The 19,258-nt window shown below is 40.4% G+C and overlaps 1 protein-coding gene across 8 annotated transcripts in view; it reads right to left on the bottom strand.

The window, feature by feature from the left end:
* Positions 1 to 19,258, bottom strand: part of NYAP2 (neuronal tyrosine-phosphorylated phosphoinositide-3-kinase adaptor 2) — a 137,210-nt gene that overhangs the window by 68,542 nt on the left and 49,410 nt on the right. For all 8 annotated transcript variants that reach the window (XR_005257948.1, XR_005257949.1, XM_038145466.1 and 5 more), the window contains one exon: positions 6,025 to 6,323. Coding sequence is in view for 6 of the 8 variants with exons in the window: in XM_038145466.1 (XP_038001394.1) it covers positions 6,025 to 6,323 (299 nt within the window). In the remaining 2 variants the exon portion in view is untranslated. The remainder of the gene's footprint in view (positions 1 to 6,024; positions 6,324 to 19,258) is intronic.

The following is a 19,258-nucleotide window of genomic DNA, read 5'->3' as shown; positions in this document are numbered from 1 at the left end:
GACTTTCCCCTTCATCAGTGCCAGCCCTTCTCCCAGTTGCACAGATTCAAGTTAAGCTCTCTTGAGCCTCACAGGCTGCAAGGGATACAGTGCAGAATACAAACAATTATGGGTAAGACAGCACTGAGATCAGGAATCAGATTAAGGTATGTGAAATAAAACACTTTGCTCTACACACGGCTCAACAGCAGCTCATATTATACCTATACAGCTAATGTGATCCTAGCTGCAGCTTCCCACAGAGAAAAAAGCTGTGCTCAGAACACAGTGCAGGCTGTAGGAAAGAGAAAATCAGCTGTAAAATGTACAGTATGCAAGCACTGAGGCCTCTCAGCACAATGACCCACTGCAGCTCAGACAGCACCTGGCTGAGGAGCCCCTGCCTGGGGAGGATGCCCTGGAGCTGGAGCCCAGGAGGCAGCACACCTTTGTGCTGCTCTGCCATGCTGCCCTTCCTGCTCCCAGGCCACATCCCAGCACTGCAGCAGCACTGCAGCAGCACTGCAGCCACAGTGACAAGTGGCCCAGGCTCTGAGGGAGCTGATTGCAAGAGCCACAGCACAAGTCTGGTGCTCCCTGCACAGGGCTCTGACAAACTGCACTGCAGGATGCTGCTCCCCAGACCTCCCCACTCCTCTGCCACAGCTCCTGTCACAGGTGCAGCAGCACTCGTTCCTCACACCCATGTCCCTAAAACACTGTGCTGTGTGAGCTCTGGGCTGCCATGCCAGCAGGAGCACACAGCCCTGAGCAGGAGCATCTTCAACTGCCCACAGGTCAGCCCACCAGAGCCCAGCTGTCAGTCCCTTTTGACTGCTTAGGTCTGATAGGGCTCATTAAGGAGATTTCTTCCTTTAGTAGGCATGGATGAAAAGATCTGGGAGTAAGATCTGGCTATAAGGGAAGACGTGTCATGGTTACCACAGAGGGCACTATTTCAAAGTTCAGGTTAAATACATTATTCACTTAGGTAGGAAATAAAAGGAAACCAGCTCTATGTAAAACCAGCAAAAGTGCTAAATCCCTTTAATCCAAACTCTGCTTAATGAGAGTAGCAAAAGTTCAAATTTAGAATGAAGAGCCACCAGTCTAGCTGACAGAAAACTAGATTTATGAGAGAGACCAACTGTACTGCAAGCCCAGTTACAGTTACCATTATTGATTTTCTCCTGAGAAAAATTTTCCTTACAAGCTGCCCACCCTTAGAAACTGCTGAGCTCACTGCAAGGCCTTAGAAGGCAGCAGCAAGAAGGATATCTTCTTTCCCAAGACACTTGGAAGGAAAACATGAAACAAACTGAGTGGGTTCAAGAGGTGGGTCCCCTGCAAGTATTTTCTCACATCAGAGGTAAATTTTCCTTTGGCTCTGGCAGCAGCAGAATCACAACCATGAATAGCATTGTGAAAAAGTTTTAACTGGTATCTGTGTGCACGTTTGTATGCACATGTAAGTATATAGAACCTGCTTTCTCATTACATGTGTGTATTATGTAGACATAAATTAAATTTTATAATTAAATTATATATTTCATGTGTATTTATATAATGTAGTACTCCATATTACTAAGCAGAATTTTAACAAAAAATAACTTTCAAAATGAAGTTTACTTATGTATTTTCATTTTTATTTGCACTGTAGCAGGTCTGTAAACCTTTCCTGTAGACATGCAGTGATCATATCAAAAAACACTGCTTGAGGCTGGTTATGTCAGCCAATTATACTGGTTTATTACTTCCTTTTTCTGTGAGATTGGACACTGAAAACAAATCTATTAATTATAGTCCTGTATTTTTGCAATAAAGAGCTTTTCAGGATCAAGATTAGATATGCCTTCTATGCTGAAATGTTATTTTAAATTTCCCTTTTCAGTTCACCTCTCACTTCCAATGTGTGATGCATGGGGCACAGCTCCATTTGTTTGCTGTTCCTATCAGAGTTTGAAAATTCTGAAGGAAAGACAACCCACATTTTTCCAAAATACTCTCTAGAAATCTGTCACAGAGGAGAAATGCATTGGGTGGAAGGCGTTCAGTGGGTGCATATGAGAGGCAGCCGGAAGAGTAAAAAATGGAATATTAAAGCACAAGAAGGGACACAAAGTGTGGAAACACAGCAACAAAGCTGCAGTCAAAGAGAAGGATGCCTTCAGGCTGGAGAGGGCTCTTGCAGGCAGAGCCAAGGTGGACTGAGATGGACAAAACAAACCCAAGTGCTGCTGCAAAAGACAGGGCCAATATGTGCCACTGCAACTTCAGGGAAGATTCTTGAACTCCCACAAATATGGAAGCCAGAGCACTTATAGGAAAAGTGCACAGAACCAGTGGGGGTGTTACTGCTGCTATTTGTGCTTCAGGAGGAAAAGGTCCTTCAAGCTCATGACCAAATTTATTCTGCCCCTTCTGCAGTGAAATCAGACAAATTCAAACCAATCTAATGTTATGGCAGATATTACGATGGGATAATCTTCAATATTTGATTTCACCGTGATCAAAAAGAGTATCAAATTTACTTTCAGTTCCTGCTTTTGTTTGTATAAACAGAATCATTTTCAAAAAGCAAAAAGTAAACATGTTTAACAAAAATGAGTGATGAGGCTGTCCCTGGTTGTCTAGAAAATGTAGCAAATTCCTTTTCGAAGTAGCCACCAGCTCAGACAATAGACATTATAGTCTGAATTATTCTGCACAGCCATAAAAAATTGTGCTGGGAACAATTTTGTGATGACTCCTTTGTAGAGATTCCGTGGTAGTTGATGGAGAAACAAGAGGGTTTTCCATCATTTTCTCCCATAGTTCCTGGAAAAGGCTGTAGGCATTCAGCCTGCAAACACCACAAGTACATGCAAATGTGTGAGACACATGCATATACAAATATTTGGGTACAACACAGACAACAGTGACTGAAAGTTAAACCTGCCTCTTCTTGGACCTGAGCTTTCAAAGACATCCAAAGGAAAACATGAATACTGTATCCTATGGAATTTTTCACCTGAAATTGGGAAGAGGCAGACGTACAAAATCTCAAATTCCAAGTTTGCTACTAGAATAAGAATTGCTACATAGGTAAAAACATACAGCAAAAACTAATGGCCCACAAAAACCAAGACTAGTAGAATCAGAGTTTCATAGGATTCTCTGAGCAAAATTTCATATACTAAATTTGCCAGTAATTTATTTTAGCGCAACGATAATAATTTAATATTCAGTGACAAAACTTGTCTAATATTTGTATCAATCAACACTGCAGGTAATGAACTTGGGCTTCCATCTGTTCTGCTCATCTTTAGAGGCTCTCATCAATGTATGACCATAGTTTTTATATAAACATTCCTATATTAGCCAGATTACTGTGAAAATTCATCCAAAAAGTTACCTTGGAGTGCACAGGTGATAACAAAGCCTCTCCTAGTGAGAGCAAAACATCTTAGAAATCCAGTCTGTTCATCTAAACACCATATTGTACCACACTTGAGTGTATCTGTGCTAAAAAATTGCTCCTTTAAGAAAAGCCAACTCAAACCAAAAAAGCTACAATCTGATATTTCTATGTATTAAACTCTTTGGTGAAACCTGGTATACATGGAAGCAGGGCAGGCATTCTGGACACATGAAAACAACAGTGTGATTAAAGGGTTCTGTCAATTGAAAGGAGTTCCTCCAGGAACTTCTTCATTTTAGCCTGAAAGTGCCCATTGCTGCTCTAATTGCAAAGCAGCAGAGTGAGCATAATACATGTCATAAATTAAACATCAGAGAGATTCTTAATGTTTCATGAAGGCGTTTATTCACACTGAAAAGTAACATTTAGGTATTATCTTTTATGCTGGTGATGGAGTATTACTCATTCATCAGTTCTTTCCAGAGATCCTGCAATGAATATTCAGCTCTTGATGACAATGATGAGAATCCAAGGTGCTCTGCAATACTTGGACTCTGGTATGGCACCATTGTCATGCAGAGGAACCAGAGTGAACAAGGCTGCAGTACCACACATGCCACTCATAACTCGTGTGATGGGATAGATCAAGCTCAACCTGCACAGAGTGGAGGAGGAAAAGTGTCTTTGGAAACAGAAATGTCAACCAATTTTGATCTTTGAAATCTGTCAGAAGGGACATGACTACATATTCCTTTATTGGACTCAATTTTCAGATGGCAGAAGAAGATGAGGGAAAGAAAAGAAAATTTTCAGAGCCTTCCAGATTGACAATAATGCTGAAGAAAATCTAGTTCTGTGAAGACAAAAGCTGCCTAAGGGGTCTGCCATGACTTCCGTGAGGCTGGCAAAATACTTCGATATATTTCAATTATCATTGTTATTATTGCTACTTCAAGTCTGTCAAATTCTCTTGGTTCTCAGCAAATGAGGAAAAGGGCTGGGATATGGATGTAAAACAGACTCCATTCCTAATCTTCCTAGAGATAGTGCTGGGGTTGGCTATTCTGAACAGCACCATGTACTGTGTGACTCAATTCACACTTGTAGGAATAGTCATTAAACAAATTAAAAACCATTAAACCCTTTCCTAATACCCTGTCTGCAAAACAAACTTCATCTAGTCTTGGTGATTCTGGTTGGGCAGATTCAGGGAGAAAGAGAGCTAAGAGATATATTAAAGAATTATAAAAATACTTTAAAATGTTGTATTTTTTAAAAGAAATTTTGAGTAATGTAAGAGCTCCTGCCTTTCGCCTCAGAGCATATCAGACCAAGAAGTTTGTGCCTCTTTTGATACTAAGCTAAAATTTGAAAGACTTTCTGATAAGAGAATTTAGATCTCAAAGTTAAATGCTTTCTATGTAGGCTTTGGTCCAGTAAAATTGTGGAAAACTGCTTTTGTTAAGGACAGTTACTTAATGCTTGCATTTGTCATGTTAGTCTGCATGGAGTTGATGTCATGGTCGCTGAAGAAGACAAGATATGGAAGTAATGAAAAATGTCATATGCACAATAACTACCAAGAGAATAAATAAATCCACAGCTTTGCTCAGCACTTGTGTTCAACTTCACAATCATAGATATATGTTCCACCATGATTTACACATTCACTGGCATCTTTGTTATCATTGACAATTTTTTTTAATCAGATTTGGTTAAAGGGGTCATAGCATGAATGTAGCTAACAAGTATTTCTGGCCACAGCACCAAGCAAAGGGATACACACTAGGGGAACAACGTGCTGCATCAGATGTCAAACTGATATGTAACACAGCAGTGGGAGACACCAGCACTGATCAAAACCATTTGTCTTTATGGGTTCCTTCCTACACTTCACACTGTGAAGCAGAGTCATCCTGAACCCTCCTAGGAGAGAGTACAGCTGGTCCTACTGCTGCACAGAATGTATTTACAGCATGGAATAAAGGAAGGAGATGACCCCTACAGCGTTAGCTCATCTTTAGCAGTGCAGAGTAAGGAAGCAATATCCTTACTAAAACTATTTGTTAATTCTCTTCTGAATGCTGCACTGGCTGAAATGTAACTGGGAGGAATGGGAAGAGAAAATGTAGACTCAGACACAAACAGAAGCTTTGGGCAGTCCATTATATCATCCTGGCTAAAATTTTTACTGTTGGACTATATTTCGTAGCTGTGGAGTTTCAGGGTTATGCAGTATTCTTTTTATTAATTTCTTCACTCTTTTGTTGAGGAGGACCCTTTCCAGAGCTGTGGTTTGCACCATGCTAGTGATATGGTCAGTGGTCCTTGGCTGGTGGGCAGATAACATTGGCCTACATTCTAGCTGACAGCAATCTCTTCCCCCTTCACTTGGAATAAATTCAACTCATTCTCCAGTATACATCCTGACCATGTAAGTGGTGCAGTTCTGTGACAAATGTCAAAGGCAAAACTACCCAGAACAGTTGGAAAGTTGGTCCAACATTTAGACATGAGGGGTCTAAGATACCTGTGTTGGCACTGTTACACAAATAGGGAAAGATACAGTTAATTCTTAAATGCAACAGGATAATCTTAAGACTGGTTAATCAACCCCCTTTTTCCCAAAGAATTACATTGTTTACCTTCAGTCCTGTCTGGTAGTTTCCCACTTTTGCTCGTAGTTCCAGTGTTGACAGTTTCAGATGAGGTGCTCAGTTTGGTGTTGGGGTCTCGCTTCGGTTTTGGAGGCGGCTGCTTTCGAGAGCTGCTGCTTTCATCATCAGTTCCTCCAACTGAATGAAGAGACTGGGATCTGACAGTGAAGCCACTGGAGCAGGGGTGTGGCAGTCTGTCCTGAGGAGCAGGCATTGTCATAAATCCCATGCGGAAGTGTTTCCCCACGTAGCTGCCTTCATTTCCTCTTGCTACTTCTCCACCTATGCTGTAACACAAAATACAAATGTAAGGAAAAGGTCCTCCTTTGCCTGAACCATATCTGGAACCAGGGTCTCAGTTCTGCCTGTGACAAGCAGATCATGTTGTTCAATTTGAAAACAAGCAATGCTCTTCTCTGAAAAGAAGATGACTGCTAGAAAAGTCTATTTTTCAACATAAGCTGCCAACAACTGAGACATAGATACGCTGCTATGCACTCAGAATTTTACCAAAAAAAATCAGAAAAAGCTTTTTTTTTAGGTTTCATATTATTGTAACTAGAAATTTTCTACAGAACAAATTTCAAACATTGAAAGTCAGAACTGAGTTTTCAGGAAAACAGGAGACTGTGAGTAGGGCAAAGAATTACACTTTAGAAATACAACAGAGTGTATTGATCCACACTCCCTGACACTCATCTTTGACTACATGCTCATGTAGCTTGGGAAACAAGGCTCACGGCATCCAATCAATCTTTTCCCTTGAGACTAAAGAATGGTACAGAAGAAATGTTCTAAAAATTACTTGGCTATAGGAAACTCAACAGCTCATCAAATCCACATAAATCTGCAACACAAGAAGCTTCAGATTAGTAAATTACAAGTGTAGGAGATGAAAAGGCCATGGACACCAGGTGGGACACTGGGAAGAAAATAACCTCCAGCCATTTAGAAACACAGGTAAAGAAGAAGGAAAGTTCAGCTGAAACAAGTGCTACCATACCAAACACTGCATTTTTCTGTGGGTGGCATGACTGAGAACTTGATATTATTCCTGTTCCACTCATGCTTATCAGTTCTGAAAAACAGCTCTTACTGGTGTTTATACTGCAAACCAACAGCACATTTCAATTCAGGCAAGTCAGTGACTATGCAAAGAAACTCAGCAACACACACAGGTCAATGTGGGCCTGTTTGCAAGGAGGTTTGAAATGGTACCACTGTGGGCACATAGAAATGTCAGCACAAGAACTGTGAAGCATCAGAAATCTCTAATTAGCTCCTGTTTCCCCTTCATGCAGAGTAAAGCCCTGAGTTGGGTAAGTCCTTCTCAGAAAGTTTCTTTCTTGATGTTGCCTTGGTCTGGTGTAGTTTATTTGGTGCTGGAATACATTTTCTTTTTTAAAAGACAAGAACATTTCTCAAAAGTGGGAAGTGTAAGCAAGGCCACATAATTTCCACCCCATCATCACTGTAGGTAAAACACAAGCCATATCTAATTGTCCTAAAAGCATCAGACTGGCAATGAGCAATATACAGATTTGTGCATGATAAAGCAGAACCTTTGTTTGCTTATTCCTCTCCAAGTGGAGATGTCCACTTTCAGAATTGGTTAACAACAGAACAGGTCTAACTGACCATGTGCCACTTTCCAGGGGCACTGACACCTACCCACATATGTAAATGTGTAAATGTGTGCACACACGCCTGCCACACATATGCACACACTGGTCCATGCTCATAGCCAAGTTGTAACTAAATCCTAATTGGCGTCAATTCCAAAGGGATTTGCAGCCAGAAAGATCAAGAGGTAGAACTCATTAATTTGAATGTTTCTAAAAAACCTGTAGTTAGTTTGAATGATTAACTATGCCTGTACTAATCTTTCATAAATTGTTCTGAAAATAGTATAATCCTCTGACACTGGACTACAGAAAGAGCCTGTCATATTATTTAAAGAAGATTACTATCCAAACATGATGAAGAGTGCAGGTGGGGAGTCTGCTTCCTTTCTTAAGTCTATTGGATAATCATGTGTAGCAAAGAAAATTTCAGTTTGCCATGTCTCCAATGTTACAATTCTTAACAGTTTACATTATTTAATTACTGCATTTACTTCATTGCTGTGTGAAGGTGTTTGAACCATCCACTATAAGCCAGGTTCCTATGGCAAGCTGGATGAACTTGCACAAATCCCCCTGAGGTGATATATTTCAACCTTTTCCTAAGAATATGCAAAACTGCATTTATATGAAGCATGTCTTTTTGGGTTTTTTTTTGCCAAAATGCTGCATCTTGTATTCCAGAAATTAAAACTTACAAAATGTACTCCTGGTGTCTAAATGCACTGTATCATTAAATAATTAATTCAAATCCTTCTCCCCCCCTTAATTTTTCATTCTTTACCTAATTTCAACATAGATGAAACCTTCACCTGCTTCCTACACTTTCTCCAGAGCAAAGAGCCTACAGCCAGGTGAGAGAGAGGTTGTGGCTACAGATGGGAACAGAACTTGCTGCTGTTCAGCATCACAGCTGGAATAGATCTGGTCTTGCTTTCCTACATCCTCTGCTCAGCTATCAAGCGAAAACAGCACAGCACCATGTCCCTGTTTTCAGCCCCATTTAAAAGAGGATCCATTTGTCCTTGGATGCAGGAGCCAACGCTCAGCTGCTGGTTAAGCTCTGTAAACCACAAGCTGAAGACTAGCCTCCAGTCTTTGGTCCTGGGCCCCGGTCACTGACCAGGATCACAGAAGGCTTAGGTTTGTTCCCTACACTGATAGCAATTCCCAGTATAGGGCAGCGGGTGTTTCCCAGCTGGGCCTGACCACACCAGCACAACACACAGTGGGATGCCAAATTCACACCTCAGCAATGCAGACCAAACTCCCCTGTGTGTAAAGAGAAAGGAATGACTCCAGACTCTCACCCAGAGCACAAGATCAAAAGCAGGATGGCAGATTTCAAATGTGGCATCCCCTGCCCTCAGGTAGCAGCATTCTGAAGGCCCATTTGGACTTGTGCAATGCGCAGTCTTGCTGTTGTTACATCATGAACCCAGACAGAATGAAAGGATTTATTTATATACTCCTCCTGCTCACAGCCACAGGAATTGGCTGGGGCTAGCATGAGTCCCACTTCAGCACAACAAGCTGACAAAGATTTACACATAACTTGCTGTGCAGCAATGACTACAGAGACAGTGAGAGAGAAAGGAACTGTGCAGGTCTCACTCCATTATTTCTGACAGGTAAGATTCTGTGCTCCTCATTGTGCTGATAATGAGCTCTATCTCATTTCAAAACTATATTATGTGAGTTGCTGCAAGTATTACATAGTTTATTAATATATATGGAAATGCAGATTTGAATTATTCCTCTTGGAAGTTTCAATTTGAACTTGGCCAGGATCAAATGCTTCTCTGACAAAGAACTATGTACAGCATTAAATAACTGTTAAACATGCAAGACATTTGTCTGCAAAGAGAGCCATGATTATATAACAACAAAATTAATCATATGATCACTCACAGTAAACTCATCAAAGCTGACTTTGTGCTGAAAATGCTCTTCAATGTTTGCTCAGGTCTAGTGACTGATGTGCCAAAGGTGGAGAAAAGGGCAATGCCAAGGTTGGTGGCAGACTCCTTGAGGAAGATTGCTGTAAACCATCTCTCCTTTCAGAACCATGTTACAGGCCTTCTCCAACCCCAGCTCAGCAGGCCCATGCAGACCATCGAATGCCACCAGGTTACACGCTCTCTCCTTGGGTGCTCTGCAAGGGAAGCACTCCTCTCCCTCATTCCTCCATTCCTCTCCCTCTTCCACACAGTGATGGAATTAAACCATCATAGCAAATACCAAAACAGTCAGATCTGTCTTAAACCATTAACAGCAGATTTCAGCTTTCATTTTCCTAAAATATGAACAAGTGATCTGACTGATGGAGCCAATGATCTCATTATATGTCCATACAGGTTTTGTCTGTCAGCTGAGTTTTTGAGTTCAGAACTGGGGTAGCATTAAACCACACTGGCCTGGCTGCTCCTACAGCAGTGTCAGCCTGCTGGCACATAGACTGTGGTCATGGCAGGGCTGGACTCTTCACAGCTCACTTCTGGTGCTCTGCTTGCTCTTTTCCACCAAGCAGATACTGGAATATTGATGTAACTACAGCACAGAATAATGGAAGAACATCTTTGAAGAACTACAGAGGAGAAAGTCTTTTATATTATTCATTTCATTATACATCACAAGAGTGAAAGATACAGAGGAAGACCAAACATTAGAAATATATACAGAAAGTACTCTAAAGGCAAACAGCTTGGTCGTGTCCACCTTGTTTTGCCATGAGTCATAATGCTTCTGTTGACTCTGATCATATTTTCAAGTTGTTAAGTTAGAAAACGAAGGCAAATAAATTTTCATCACATTGATGAAAAATACATGGCAAACAGAAAGTATCCAGAGACTGACTGCATCAATCAGTGTGGTCTTTTTAGTTTGCATTGTTCCTATTTAATATTGCAAAGAACAATTTTAATTTGCTGTGCAGTTTCATTACTTGGTCCAATCAGAAACTGGATTAATTCCCAGAAAACTAATTAATAGATGTATGAAAACTATTGTATTACTAGGTATCACTGTTTAATTATAAACAAAATGGAATATTAAATTCCTCAGTGCAGCTGTAAGGAGTAGAAATCTTGAACTGAGACCATAAAGTCAGAATACTCTGCAGACGGATTTTCTTCCCAGCCATTGACTCTTGTTCTTGGTTTTAATGCAAAAATTCTCCTATCAGTTTAAATTTACACTGGATTATTTTCATCCCTCAGGCACTAAGAACTACTTTATAGTTCTTCTCATTTTTGTATGGTTTCCTTTTTTCTTCCTGTGCTGCTTTGCATGGGATTTTCTGCTTTTTTGTCACAAGTTCAAAAAGAGTGCTACACCTGATTATGAGATTTGACCTCCAAAGCAGGAGGAAGGGGGATTTGCTCTGCTGGGGATGTGTCATCTTTGAAGGTATTTTAATTTCTTTGCTGTGATACATTCCAGTCAGGGACCACAGAAGGTCACCATCCTTGTAAGTGCTGGAGTTCCAGGTAGCCAAGAGAAACCATTTCAAGAGCAGCTGCTCGCTCCTCTTGTGCTTGAAGAGGATTCATCACAGATACTGGTTCATTTGCTGGCAGAAACTGAGCTGGGAGTCTCTGCAGGCTTCTCTGTGGAAGTGGGGAGACCCGGGAGTTACAGGGCAAGTGAAGCACATGGATGGCCAGGCTCCTTCCCTCCGGGGAGCTGCAAGCCCACGCAGAGCTAATCCCCCCTGACACGCTTCTAATGCACCAGGGAAGCCATCTGAGTCAGAGACAGAAGCCACTAAAAAATTAACTGATAACATAGGAAGAATTCTCTGCAGAAATGACTAATCATCAGCAAAAATTAAAGGAATAAAAATACCTAACTCAAGGATCTTATACAAACTGGCTTGACTGTGCAAACAACAGTATATCCCATGGTGTATTTATATTTTCTGGGTTAAGACAGTAGCTACTGCTGTTTTAACCATTTCCTTGCTCTTACAGCAGTGAACATCCAGCTGCCCTGCTCGTATCAAATGTTCTGCATATGAAGGGCTGAAATGGCTTTGAAAAGTCTATTCCCCATCAGAATAAATTATGCACACATATACTAAGGATGACACATTTTACTTTGTATCTGAGAAGCACTTTCAAGATTAGCATAAATTATATTTGTAAATTAGAGGTTGGATGCCAAAACAACAGAAGATATACTATTTTTATCTCCCTAAACATGATTTCAACAGACCATGAAATGTAATACTGAAGAAATAAGGACAGGATCACAATCATGGATACAGGAACTACACTCTAGGTATGATTTTACACAAATCTATACCATTTTTATCACAAAAATTAAACATGCAAATCACACACATTTATCACTATCATATTTATCTCTATTTTTTAATAACACTTCAGGGTTCCCCCTTCTTATGCCTAAAGAACATACACACTTTTTTTTTCTTCATTACTTGTCTGAAATACTCAAATGACTCACCATGATCTCAAATCAAGATCCAGAGGATAATACTACTACCATCCTCTCAGATATAGGCTAAAGCATAAATGAGTTGTGACAAAGGTCAGGTTTAGAGCCATTTTGTGCACCTGGAGGACTGCCTGAAATGAGCAGCCAATATGTCTATGCACATCAAACTTCTTCCCTCTACCATATGCCTCTGCTTTTGAGGTAGGAGATCAGGTGCTGCTTAAGAAGTCAGGCCTCTCAGGATATACAGAATACATTAGTGCTACAAAATAAAATTTATTCTTTTATCCCACCTGTCAAACCCACAGGCCCAGGGTTTGATCCTGCAGACATGCAATGACAATCCCGCTCTGACTACCCAAATGATTGCACTGAAACACCCAGGAAGCTTTGTGGAAATTGCTCATGCCTCATGAATCTCTTGTAAGCAGCACCACTCACAAATGTGTATCCACTGCCCATTTTGACACTTTAAGCCCTTTGTGCTCCTCTTGAGAGTCTGCCATCCCCAACAGGACTCACAGAAGATTCTCCAGAAGAAACTGAACTGCCACACCACATGTTGTGGCTGCACTGTAAGATTAACCGAATCCCTGGGGAGCAACCAAAAGACAGCTGTAATCCCTCCGCAGTGCACAATGGATAATGAAAGCAAAACTAACCAAGACTGTCCACAGCAGGTTTTCTATATGATGCCAGAAAATCTGATTTCAAATGACGATCTGGTGTGCTCTGCGGTGAACTACTTTTATGATGCAAAACACTGAAAATTCCAGCAAGAATTGGAATTTTGGGGGAAAGGGGGAAAAAAAAGCAAAATCAAAACAAGCCCAAAACATTTTATGAGAAACTTATAAATTTAAAACTTTGTTTGCTATTTTTAGAACAAATCTAACATAAGCTAGATAGCTTGGAAAGGAGTAACTGAGGAGTAAGGACCTTTCAAATCCACAGAGAACTCAACAAAATTGTTTCATGAGTCTGAGCAGGAGTGCAGGTACTAGTTCTATTTTCCACTGGCACTGCTTCTATTTATAGCAGACTGTCTGTTAAACCAGGGGCTAAGGATGCCTGCATTGGGCTGAGCATCCCCAAAGTCCTGGCACTGCTCTCCTCTGAAGGACCAACTCTCCCTGCTCTATCTGGGGTACAGGACCCCAGTGCTGCAGCCCACCTGTGCCTGGTGACCAGCTGATGCACGTGGGGACATCTGTGGGTTGTGAATACACAACACTGAAGAGCCGGGGGTGGAAAGTGCTCTGCTGTTATATGGAACCAGTTAATTTTAATTTTGCATTGGGGGATGCACAGCTAAAAGCCAGCAAATGAAAGCTCATATGTTCAGAGTCACCTAGACTTAGACATGGAGCATATGCAATGTTTAAACTGAGTGCAAATGCATGTTCACATTAATGGAGTGGGGTTTTGCATCCTGTCAAAAACAGGTGGAGCTCGACCAAGGCTGTGTTTTTATCACATTCACTGGAAAACCACATGGCTCAGACTCCACTCTGCCTGAGCAACTGCAGCTAAGTAAATATTTCAATGAGATATGGGAATAAATTAACATACAAAATAATCTTGGGCATTTCTGGAAGGAAATGTGTCTTCAGTTTTGACTCAAAGTTTCAATGGGAAAGAGAAATCTGTACAGATTAAAAAAAACCCTTTTGTGGATCTGATGCTGTGAAAAGTTAAAACCTGAAGAAATTAATGAAATGTGGTGAAACTCTAAGACAGAGACCTGTAAACCAAGTGCTCTGGGTGGGCTGAGATGTTACACTGGGTCTAGCTTTTCCCAATTCAGGCTTATTTCAAACACTGATTGTACAGAAGCACTTCTCAGTCCCTCAAGCAAGCATGACACTACTTTAAAAAAAATAAAAAAATCTGAGCTTAAATTGAATTGACATTATAGTTTTTAAAAATGCTTTCTATGGTATCCAGTTCCAAAGAGAAAGGACTCTGAAAGCACTCTTCAGTCCTTAGTGGCAGTGAACAGGAAGAGTAGCATTTCAGTTTGGAGGAAAACCCCTGACAAAACCCCTTGCACTTTAGCATGACCTATAGCAAAACATACAGATTACTTTTTTACACACCTGGTGACCTGAAGGTCTAGTTATCTAGTTATCCATTCTCCTGGTAATATTGTCATTCACAATTTGCAGGTCAAAATACATTCCCTGAGCTGACCTGCTCTTCATTTCCTTGTCTAAGTGCCCTGTGAGTAGGTAAGAAGGGGAGAGGCACTTCCTGGCATACTGGAGAAGGTCTCAGTAGCACAGTTACAGCAGGGATGTGGCAGGGATGCAGGTGCCACTGAAGGGACAGTTTTCTGCTACCAGTCCAGATCTGTTTTATCCATATGGAGCAATTTTGCCTCCAGACACCTCAGCACATGACAAAATTTGGAAGTTTACATTCTTTTGATCAGGCATTTATCTGAATATCTTGGGTAAAATTTTAGGTACTGTTTTGATTGACATTCAGGGTCAGTTGGTAGTTACTAAAAAAACATCTGGACCTTAGCACTTTAAATAGGACTAAATAAAATTTAGCCTACAAATTGTATATTAAAATTTCATTTTAGGGGAATGCACAGTGCAAGTTTTTACAAACACTGCAAGGCTTATTTGGGTATTTTTCACATTTACAAGGACTCTGGGTGTTGGACTGGTCTTTGCACAGGAAAAAAAAAAACAACCTTGTTTGCAGTTTACCCAGCCTAGCTATATAAATGTTCTGCTGGATACATCATTCTGCTGTCATAGGTTGTGGAACCTATAGAAGTCTCCACCAGAAAATCCTTTTTTACCTAGAAGAGCCCTGCCTGAGCCCATCACCTTGACTTTACAGCTAGAATTAGTACCCTTGTGCTATTAGGTACAATCACTACTCTGTATTTTAAGTGGACAGCAGTGAGTATCTCTGCTGTGCAAAATGAAACAGACTCAAAAAACTAAGTGAAATATTTTTGATTAGTGTAATAAACCCAGGAAACAGGAAAGGGAATCACATCACAGATGTGTACATGGGTGTCCCTCCCTCCTTCCTCCCAGGAGAGTCTCCATCTGCTAAATAAAGCTACAATAAATCCTGTACATCAGTATCAACAGTTCTCAGAGCCTGGAGAGTTTTTTTTCACTAAGATACAAAGTTCTCATGAAGATCTCCCTGCTTATGTCACTTTTCTATGTGTAACAAAGTGATCATTATTGCCATAACAGAATATTAATGTGCTTCACATCTAAATTTAGAAATAATAATATAAAAAACCTCTTTCCTTGTCTTGATGGATGTCAGTTTCTTAGCCAGGGTTGTCAGAAGCTACTTATTTGTTCATATAAATAAATTAAAAAGGACATTTTATTTTCAGAAACACATTTAATTTAATATTACACGTCAGAGCATGTGAAAAGCAAGTGCAGTGGGCATAGAGGTGGTCAGGACCTAGTGATTTGAGTCAGGGCACTGACAGAGGCCAGCCAGCAAACACACTTCTGTCCCTACTCATGCATGTACCCAGCACCCCCTTGAACCCTTTCCACACTGAGGTCTTCTAACACACTCATTGCATCTCCATTTCCTTTAGAAATCAAGGTGAATTGTCCAAATGCAAAGCACGGAGACTCTTTTCTCCTCTGTATCCATGCAGGGATCTAATGGGCCAGACCCAGGAACTCCAGCAGACTACTAAAAGGTCTTTATGTACACAGAAATTTAACACCAGAGACAACTGGCTACGATAAAAGCTGCCAATAAACTTCCAAAACTACCAGAAATTAGCACATGCTGATTTTCATCACTCTCAGAATTACTTTTGCAGATGGGGATGATCAGATAATTTTGGGAACTGCTGCATTGTGATTTTTTTTTTTTCCTGCAAGAGTAGCTTTTTGCCAAATTTTTGAGCAAAAACCATGTCCAATGAGCTCTGACAGTGAAGGAAGGTGGTGCTTAAATGCTCCTTTAGGGACATGTACTTACATTGCCCGAAGGGTCATCACTACAACCTATGAAGCCACAGTGAAATGGAACTTTGCTAAAGCAACAGCTTGTTTTCCAAGCTGTGAGAGTCTGTGTGAGGATTTGTTAGAGAGCTAAAACATTAAAACAAAAAGCAAAACCCTTGCAACCTGCATTTAATGGTGTAATGGTAAATTAAGTGGGGGATGTACTAGTTTAGTTCCCTGCATGAGAGGTGATCAGCTCTGTGCTGTTCACACTGAAAGGATGTAAATTCCCTTTATTCCTCAGGCAACTCTTCAGAGCTGTCATTTATTGAATGTTATGTTTCAAGTGTCTCAGCTTGAAGAAATAATGCTGTGTGTGCTCTGAGGTTGTGAGCTGTGGCAGCCACGGTCACACAAAGTCTGGACCTGATTTTATGTAAAGATGACAAACCACAAATAATGTGCCATTGCTTTCCTTTGCTCCAAGAATTATTGTTAAAATCTGCAAAGCTGCTGGTAATAAGTTGTAGTGCATGTGCATTTCCAGGTTGCTTAAACCCCTTTGAAAAGTCTTCTATCTAGGAACAATAACCCTGACATAATATGAAGTGGATTTCCCCCTCCCACAGCTACACAGCAGGCAGCAGCCCACTTTAAAACAACAGAAAGGGGAAGAAGCTCAGAGACAATTTGTGTGTGAGCTCCCAGCACTGAAGTCCAAATCAGTTATCTGCACACCAGGCTGCACACAGGGAAGGTTTCTGTCCCTCAGAAGAGCAATTCAGCTATGCTTTTTAATTGTTTATGTGTTTTTAAACCCAAGAAAATACTGTTCTCTCCAGAATATGGGATACCCCTTTCCCTGCCCTGTGCCCACACAGGGGCCTGTTGTTCTGTCCTTACTGCACCAGCCAGCCCAGAGTTTTCAATTTTGAGATGCTAAGACAAAAAACTTCCTCCAAGGTGGTCTCATGATAAAAATCTTAAACCAGAGCAGCCTCAATTCAAACACTTTGGGTCATTATGTATAAAACTGGAACAGTAGACTTTCAAGTCTACTGTTGAGAAGTCGTGACAGCATATCTTTTAATAGGCACTTTCACCCACTTAATAAATGTAGTGATGGCCTGCTGCACTTTAAGAAATAGAATCTCTGAATCATTGAAGTTGGAAAAGATTTTTAAGATCGTCAAATCCAACCATGAACCCAGCAGCACCACCATGTTCACCACTAAACCATGTCCTTGGTGCTAGAAGGATGAACCTTACTGGGCTTCACACACACTTCTGTGAATTTGCATGTGAAATGACTTTGTACCCTACCTAGAATGGCACACAGAAATATTAATGTTCCTGGTGGTGAACAGCTCATTATTCTGGTCTATTTTATTTTTACCTCAGTGAAGAAGTGAAAGAAAACAATAGTTAAAGAAGCGCTAGCAGCACCTAGTTATTTAACCAGCGGATACACTGCTTTACAACAAGAGTAGATATTACAGGTAAGAAAAGACAGATGCAGCACAATTACTTTATTGCAGCTCTAAAGTGCCTTCTAGAAACTTTGTGGAGGAAAAGGGTAAAATCAGTATGTTTCCCGTGGTGTGTTTTGAGTTAAACAGTTAAATATGACTGTTGCCATATTTTCAAGCTTTGCCTTATATCCACAACATAGTCAAAATGAGAGCCAAGGCTTTTTTATAGTCCTGCTATTGGATTCTGGAATGGAAAACTAAATGCAATCTGAGGTTGTAGGACACGAAGCTTGGGAAGTAAAAACTATGGAGTTTCATAGATGTTTTTGAGTGATCTAAGTTGACACTTTTAATCCATTCTCACGTATTAAAAAGGGGATATTTCATAGGTGTATCCAGTAAAATTAGGATAGCTTTGATTCAAGACCCAGAACAGCTTCAAGAAGGCTAACAAAAGGATAGTATCAAGGAAAGAAATATCTCCTTAGGAGAGATTCCCTCCTGTGACAGTGACAAAATTGGGTCATCTCCTAGATGCTAGCATCTATAATTCTTGAAATGCAGATAAAATGCAGATAAAAAAAATACAAAGTATAAGCTTTCATATTACATTGCAGTCATTTATGCATATACTTACTAATGTGTGTTTACTGCCCTTCAAGCTACATACAGAAACAATTAGATGGCTTTTTAGAAGGGGTAGTATGGAGCATGCAGATCTATAGCTTTGATTTAAAGAGTATGACAGGCAATCAGTGTGTGTCAGAGGAAGCCCACATCAGCAAAGAGACATGTTAAAGCCACATTTGAATTTTCTTTTTTAGGACTGAAGAGAGGAGTGTTTCCTTCATGTTCTGAACACAGTGGCATTGGGAAGTATTCTGAATTTCAGGCTAAGAGAAAATAGATTGCTTCAAATTATAGGAAAATGAACAGCACTGATTTTATTCCTCACTTTCAGCAGAATTGAGTAGCGCATAGCAGAAAAAGGAAAGCCAGATGCATTCCTGTTATATATTTCCACCAGAAGTAGCATAACAACTAGAAATTAACTATTTCCCTACATTTTTCACTCTCATGAGATAAACATTAAATTTAGCTAATGAACTGGAAAGAAAAAATAAATTATATGGATTAATTTTTTAAAAATTATTAAATTAAACAGGAATACAGACAGGAAATTAAAGGCTGTATTCCTGTATTAATACTGATGTACAATTGGAGCAGCTAAAGATCCCTTTTAAAAAGACATCAATATCACTTCCAATGTAAAAAAAGTTTACATTGCTTGTGAGAATATGAACTGAAGCTATTTCAGCTGGCAAGACTCTGATTGCAAAGTCACAAAACTGTTAAAGATGCAGACTAATAGAAAGAAGACATCTAAGCTGAGCAAATTGGTTGCATTTTGTTTTAGAAACCAGAGACTCAAACCATTATGTATTAAGTTTGAAAGAAGCCACTACAAAATTGAGAAACCTGAGCAGGACTCCCCAGCCCTTCTGTCTCATTTCCCTGGACAGTCTCCTCACATCCTTTGTCAAAGCCAGGCTCAGGTCTGTCCCACTGTGCTCTGTCAGGACTACAGAGCCAGAGAGCAGTGTAAACAAGCTGCTCTGTTTCCTATGCAAATAAACCAAGGTCAGCTTTTCCCTCCCAAGTGAAGTCACTCAGTGACTACAGTGAATATGAAAGGCTGGACAAGTGTCCAAGACTG

This window comes from Motacilla alba, chromosome 9 (genome assembly GCF_015832195.1).
Source record: "Motacilla alba alba isolate MOTALB_02 chromosome 9, Motacilla_alba_V1.0_pri, whole genome shotgun sequence".
NCBI classification, from domain to species: domain Eukaryota; kingdom Metazoa; phylum Chordata; class Aves; order Passeriformes; family Motacillidae; genus Motacilla; species Motacilla alba.
The sequence above is the reverse complement of the archived record's forward strand: the minus strand, read 5'-3'. Positions and strand labels throughout refer to the sequence as shown.